The 7500-nt window shown below is 42.9% G+C and overlaps 1 protein-coding gene and 1 long non-coding RNA gene across 3 annotated transcripts in view; one reads left to right on the top strand and one right to left on the bottom strand.

Annotated features, from left to right (window-relative positions):
• LOC133636052 (uncharacterized) overlaps positions 1-6645 on the bottom strand; it is a 13401-nt gene extending 6756 nt beyond the window's left edge. Inside the window, exons 1-2 of the long non-coding RNA XR_009822170.1 lie at positions 6613-6645; positions 6224-6522 (exon numbers count right to left, since the gene is read on the bottom strand). This is a non-coding gene — a long non-coding RNA (uncharacterized LOC133636052). The remainder of the gene's footprint in view (positions 1-6223; positions 6523-6612) is intronic.
• The window catches only part of itga10 (integrin, alpha 10), an 84055-nt gene that overhangs the window by 53885 nt on the left and 22670 nt on the right, over positions 1-7500 (top strand). For both annotated transcript variants that reach the window (XM_062029658.1, XM_062029659.1), the window contains exons 9-11: positions 3731-3896; positions 6321-6394; positions 6472-6616. In XM_062029658.1, coding sequence (XP_061885642.1) covers positions 3731-3896; positions 6321-6394; positions 6472-6616 — 385 coding nt within the window. The remainder of the gene's footprint in view (positions 1-3730; positions 3897-6320; positions 6395-6471; positions 6617-7500) is intronic.

Here is a 7500-nt window from a genome sequence, read left to right as displayed (position 1 = left end):
ATTTGCAATACATTAGCAAAAACAATTAAAAAATACCTTTTCGCATAGTCATAATGGGGTATTGTTTGTAGAATTTTGAGGACAAAAATGAATTTTATTGGATATTGGAATAAGGCTGTAATAAAACAGAATGTAGAAAGAGTGAATCGCTGTGAAAGTAAACCAGCAAGTACCACAAATGAAGTGCTTAGTATGTAGTCTTTGCATACATAAACATGAGCATGTTCATGCACATCTGTCTAAGTATAGGATGTCTCACCGTTACACACGACACCTTTCATCCTCCCTTTGAAAACACAACATTTCCTCTGTTTTGCTTGTGGTTTCTCCTATTGAACGCTCCTATTCGGGCCAAAGGAGTTGGATCACGTTCTGAGCGCACTTTTGAGTCTCTGCCTCCACATTTCCACGTCTCTGGAGGCTTCCCGTTTCTCTCGTTTTATTGCTGGACTCGACACTTTTAATAGGGGTTGTCACCATACCAGTATTTTTAGTAGTGGTACCAATACCTGTGACTTTCCACCATTTTTGATACCTATTCGATACCATGATAAAAGTTTTGAAAAGTAGGGATGGGTAGCGAACTTTTTTGGCACCGACCAAAATCCGCTGGTCCGACCAAGTACCGATTCACATAAAATCCAACCATGCGCCTGACATCACCTCCGGTTGCACTTTGGCGATCACTCCAGCAGCACTGAGAGCGGCCTCAGCCAAACTACCTCAAAGTAATGTTGCAATTTTCAATGCCAACAAAGAAATTGACTCAAAAAGCGCTCCAACGCGAGTAAATTAAGGCTCCACTTTTCCAAAAATGTGCTAGCTTGATGCTAATATACATTGGCTTTGCTATTGACATGCTACTGATTAGCTTTAACGATTTTACACAGCAATTTGAACACCTCCGAATGTGTTAATGAAAACTACGATGCATGTTACAGTCAAACAGCCGGTGCATAACAAGTACAATACTTACAGTATTAACACTTCTTAGGGCGCAACAAAAGACCAGACCGCAAAGACTGACCTGACTAGTTAACAAACAAACTATACGCGACTGCCAACTAACATTTTGGACTTGCAACTCTAATTGAGACTCAGAAATGTGATGATAAAACAAGATTAAACAATGACTACAGTTATCGGCTAATTTCTTTATGAAAAATAGATTTTACTATATAAAAAAAATTATATTTTTTAACACACAAAAGTAACCAAGTACAAGGAATTGGTACCATATCAGTTCAAATGGGAATGATACCCATCCTTGAAAACAAGGGTTCTGAATCTTTGGGCACCTAAAGATTCGATCCTATTTCGATTCCTGGGGTGACGATTTGATTCAGAATCGACTCTCTATTCAACACGATTCTCGATTAAAACCAATTTTCACAACGTATCATCTGGTATAATATTTACAATGAAACTTTTTCAAAACAGCTCACAAGTTAGAAAAGCTCCTTGTGGTTGCATGGAGATTGCCTTAAAACCTATTATTTGTAATTAATTTTTATTTAAAAAAATTAAAACAATTATTATGATCATTTTTTCTTTAAACGATTTTTGAAAATTAAACATCGATTTAAAATCGGGATGAATGAAAATCAGATTCGGATTCGGGTTTTTTTGCACCCCTATTGTAATCTATTTCAAACTTAACTAATCTAAATATCAGTATCAGCTGCCAAGAGGTAACTATACATTGAAAAAAGAACACCAGTGGTCTATAGCCTCTCAGTATATCAAAACAAACAATACTGTGCTTATAAATATAATCATATATAACATCAAAAGTCACCAATTTTACATTCTAAAAAGAATGTCTCTAAGCTATAGAAGTGATGTAAGTTTTTTCACGCATTGCACGGTTCGAACACTCACTGTCGGAGGCGGATCACCGCTCTTACTCACACAATGAATACTTTGCATATTCATGACCGTTTGGATTTGATTCCTGAACAAATGTGTGACGTAAGACACACTCTTCTCTCCTTTACTTTTAATGCGTACATCGCTAATTACCACCAAAGATCCCTTCTGCTACGTCTTTTATTCTCTGGCAAAGCAGGTATCGTGTAACATCCATCCATCTTCTTCCACTTATCCGAGGTCGGGTCGCAGGGGCAGCAGCCTAAGAGGAGAAGCCCAGACTTCCCTCTCCCCCTCCCTCCAGCTCTTCTGGGAGAACCCGAGGCGTTCCCAGGCCAGCTGGGAGACAGTCTTTCTCCCGTGTCCTGGGCTTCCCCGTGGTCTCCTACCGGTCGAACGCATCCTAAACACCTCCCAAGAGGCATTCTGACCAGATGCCCGAACCACCTCATCTGGCTCCTCTCGATGTGGAGGAGCAGTGGCTTTACTTTGAGCTCCTCCTGAATGACAGAACTTCTCACCCTATCTCTAAGAAAGAGCGCCGCCACCCGATGGAGGAAACTAATTTCGGCCGCTTGTACCCGGGATCTTGTCCTTTCGGTCATTACCCAAAGCTCATGACCATAGGTGAGGATGGGAGCGTAGATCGACCAGTAAATTGAGAGATTTGCCTTCCGGCTCAGCTCCTTCTTCACCAAGATGGTTTGATACAGGGTCCGCATCACTGCAGATGCCACACCGGTCTGTCCGCCTGTCGATCTCACGATCCACTCTCTCCTCATTCGTGAACAAGACTCCAAGGTACTAGAACTCCTCCACTTGGGGCAGGATATCCTCCCCAGCCCGGAGGTGGCACTCCACCCTTTACCGGGCGATAACCATGGACTCTGACTTTAAGGGGCTGATTCTCATCCCAGTTGCTTCACACTTGGCTTCGAACTGATCCTGCGAGAGTTGAAGATCCCGGCCAGATGAAGCCATCAGGACCACATCATCTGCAAAAAGCAGAGACCTAATCCTCCAGCCACCAAAACGGATCCCCTCAACGCCCTGACTGCGCCATAAAAGTTATGAACAGAATTGGGGTCAAAGAGCAGCCCTGGCGGAGTCCAACCCTCCCTGGAAACAGGTCCGACTTACTGCCGGCAATGCGGACCAAGCTCTGACACCGATCTTACAGGGGCCGCGACAATCAGACGGTCCGATACCCCATACTCTCTAGCACTCCCCACAGGACTTCCCGAAGGACACGGTCGAATGCCTTCTCCAAGTCCACAATACACATGTAGACTGGTCAAGGACCCTGCCGAGAGTATAGAGCGGGTCTACAGTTTCACGACCAGGACGTAAACCACACTGCTCCTCCTGAATCCGAGGTTCGACTATCTGTCGTAGCCTCCTCTCCAGTACACCTGAATAGACCTTACCGGGAAGGCTGAGGAGTGTGATCCCACGATAGTTGGAACACACCCTCCGGTTCCCCTTCTTAAAGAGAGGAACCGCCATCCCGGTCTGCCAATCTAGAGGGAACCCCCGATTTCCGCGCAATGCTGCAGAGTCTTGTCAACCAACACAGCCCAGAAGGATCCAAAGGCTTAAGGAACTCCGGCCGGATCTCATCCAACCCCGTGGCCCTGCCACCGAGCTATCAGGCTGTGACCTGGATTTAGGAAGACATTAGTGTACATTACTAAAAAAAAGATGGTATCAATGGGTTTTTATTTTAATGTATTGGTATCGACTTGGTTTCAAAGTATCCGTACTTTGGACAACTCTACTACTTTATGGTACAACTTTTTGTTTCTGATAAATGCCAGCATTGACGTTAAATGCTACTTGTTTTTTTTACTGCTATCTTCAGGTTCTGGGCCACTACATCCGCAGGCAGCAGGACCCTGAGACTTTCATCAATGAGATCAAGTACATCGCCAGCGACCCTGACGACAAATACTTCTTTAACGTGACGGATGAGGCTGCACTCAACGACATTGTGGACGCTCTCGGAGACCGCATCTTCTCTCTTGAAGGTACAAAATACCTGAGTCACACTGAAATACTACGAAAGCCAATTATCGGAGTACATTGCCCAACGCCCATGTTTGCGAGGTGCTAACATGCTAAATATTAGCATTTTAGTCTTATACACACATGATGTAAATTCACCAGAGAACTGCATTTTGGGCACCAAGCGCTATCTTGCAAAATTAGCATACACGTTGAGATTTAACACTTTAAAAATTATACTATTGAAATGTATAAATGACCTGCTCAGTGGCCTTATGGTTTGAGAGTCCGTCCTGAGACTGGAAGATTGTGAGTTCAAACCCTGAATGAGTTATACCAAAGACTATAAAACCAGTCTCTGGTAAATATAGACTATAATTAACAAAGTCTAACCAGGATTTCATTGTATCTGAGATTGACCTATTAACACAATCATCTTGAATTTGAACACACTGCACACAAGTGAATAAAGTACATACTTAGTCAACGGCCATGCATGTCACACTAAGGGTAGCCGTATGAACAACGCCAACACTGTCATAAATATGTGCCATATAGTGAAACCACACTAAACAACAACGACAAACACATTTTGGGAGAATATTTGCACTGCAACACAACATAAACACTACAGAACTAATTCCCACAATTCCCTGCAGCACCAACTCTTCTTGGACGCTACATTGGTGGATCTACACCTAACATCCACTGTAATGATACCACGTAGAATAGCGTATCTAGTCGATACTACTATGATTACATCGATATTTTTTAACATTGCAAAATCTTATTTAGTTTTTTTTTAATTTATATTATGTTTATAAACTCAGGAAATATGTCCCTGGACACATGAGGACTTTGAATATGACCAATGTATGATCCTGTAACTAGTTGGTATCGGATTGATACCCAAATTTGTGGTATCATCCAAAACTAATGAAAAGTATCAAACAACAGAAGAATAAGTGATTATTACATTTTAACAGAAGTGTAGATAGAACATGTTAAAAGAGAGAGTAAGCAGATATTAACAGTAAATGAACAAGTAGATTAATAATTAATTTTCTACCACTTGTCCTTTATAATGTTGACAAAATAATATAATGATAAATGACACAATATGTTACTGCATATGTCAGCGGGCTAAATTAGGAGCCTTTGTTTGTTTACTTACTACTAAAAGACAAGTTGTCTTGTATGTTCACTATTTTATCTAAGGACAAACTTGCAATAAGAAACATATGTTTAAGGTACCCTAAGACTGTTTTGTTAAAATAAAGCCAATAATGATTTTTTTTGTGTTGCCTTTTATTTAGAAAAGTACCAAAATACTTTCGGTACTGGTACTGATGGAACCAGATCTTTTCCATATATCCATATTTAAGTGTTACTTCTTTAGTTTTGTGGTCGTATGACAAAACAGTGTTTGACTTACAGACTTCAGGACAGACTCCTAAAGCAGATTTTAGAAAAAGGCTCTGCTTACCTTGAATTATGTTTTGGCCAAGTGAGTCTGTCCAGAAGATTGCAAGAAGTCATCAATCAACAGCGTGCCATCCCGGACGAGCCCCTAAATTGTTGCGTTGACCAGCTCTTCCTCCCAGGGATTTTAAGCTGCTGGTCACTCCCAAATTCTTAAATGGCACATAAGCTGAAGTTTAAATTCATCATCAGGCAGTAGTTGGTATTTTGTGGTTTATTCTCAAAGCTTTGAAGACAAACGTGAGACCAAATCCAGTACGCAAGCGTTCCCTCGCCCAGTCTAGATCGATCTCCCAAAACCCCGGAACTCCCGTGTCCTTCCCTCTGTCCCACGCTTCCACCCCCGTTGTTTAGACTACGCCGAGTTATCTCTACTCTGCATTCCACGGCTAGAAGGCCGACACACATTACTATGAGAGAGAAAGAAGGAAGAATACTAGCTATTTTGTAATACGACCACCAAACTAAAGAAGTAACACTTAAATATGGATATATGGAAAAGATCTGGTTCCATCAGTACCAAAATATTGGTATCTAATACACACACACACACACACCGAGCACCCACTGGCAGAAATGTAGATCGGCGCCTATGTGTCTGCCTATCTATATGTATGCAGTTTTAAACCTCCCCCATATTTTGTGTGGATATCAAAGCAAGAACAACATTGAACACATGGAGGAAATGGAGGGAAAGGAAGGATGCGGGAGTGTGCAAAGCGCAGTAGTTGAGGTGTCAGGAGATGAAAGTTGATGCCAGTGAAGAGGAAAGAAAAATGGGTGAGGCGTTTGTCACCTGTGGTGTTTGGCGTGGAGAGGAAGGAAGGGAGGACACGTGTAAAGCAACAAGAGGATGAGGAGAACTGACCTGTCATTTCCGGCGAGGTACCAGTCTGGAAGATGCGCTCGCTGTCGGAGTGGACCACTCTTCTATGCATCATGGTTGACTGCTCGTCTTTCTTCAGGCACACTGGGCTACAACCAGAGCTCCTTCCACATGGAGATGTCCCAGATTGGCTTCTCCACGCACATACTGGATGTAAGTCGGCCATCACTCTGCGTGCACGTTGATGTTCCCCGTATGTGTGTGTGCCATCTGTCCGTTCTGTCGCCCAGGATGGAATTCTGTTCGGGATCGTGGGTGCCTACGACTGGGACGGCGGCGTGCTGAAGGAGGGCATCAACGGGAGGGTCATGCCGGCCAGGGAGGCCTTCGAGAGCGAGTTCCCGCTGGAGCTAAAAAATCACGCCGCTTACCTCGGTACTGTTTTGTTGTTGTCGTTGTTTCTCTTACTCAGCATCAAGGGTGGGAACTTTCTTTCAACGAGGCATACTGAAAATTTAAGGGATGCAGGGCACGTTGAAATTAGTAGCTTCACTAAAACTGGGCTGAACTTTGACACGCTGACAATCGCATAATACACATATGCCTATGCTAAATTACACTTGATACAAATGCTGACTTGTTTTCCCCATTATTAAACACAAGCTGGTAATATGGTGCCCTTAAAGGGTAAACAACAGTGTTCTATCGGGTTCCGGTCAGGACTCTGTGCAGGCCAGTCAAGTTTATCTACACCAGACTCAGTTATCCATGTCTTTATGGACCATAGTCTTCGCACTATGCGCTTCAGCATCCGCTGACCCCTCTCTGTCAGTTTACCTGGCCTACCACTTGGTGGCTGAGTTGCTGTTGTTCCCAAACTCTTCACTTTGCTTATAATAAAGCCCACAGTTGACTTGGGAATATTTAGGAACAAGGAAATTTCACGACTGGATTTGTTGCACAGGTGACATCCTATGACAGTTCCATGCTGGAAATCACTGAGAGCGGCTCATTCTTTCACAAATGTTTGTAGAAACAGTCTCCATGCCTAAGTACTTGATTTTATACACCTGTGGCCGGGCCAAGTGATAAGGATACCTGATTCTCATCATTTGGATGGGAGGCCAAATACTTTTGGCAATATAGTGTATTTAGTAGTGGTGTCATAAAAAATCGATTTTAGAACTAATCGCAATTCCCTGCAGGACAAGGAATAGCTAAACATGCTTCACTACACACCGTAGCTCACTGGCGTCAAAATGTAAACAAACGCCATTGGTGGATCTACACCTGACATCCACTGTAATGATACCAAGTAC

This window comes from Entelurus aequoreus, linkage group LG20 (genome assembly GCF_033978785.1).
Source record: "Entelurus aequoreus isolate RoL-2023_Sb linkage group LG20, RoL_Eaeq_v1.1, whole genome shotgun sequence".
Taxonomy (NCBI): Eukaryota; Metazoa; Chordata; class Actinopteri; order Syngnathiformes; family Syngnathidae; genus Entelurus; species Entelurus aequoreus.
This window is presented reverse-complemented; position numbering and strand designations above follow the sequence as displayed.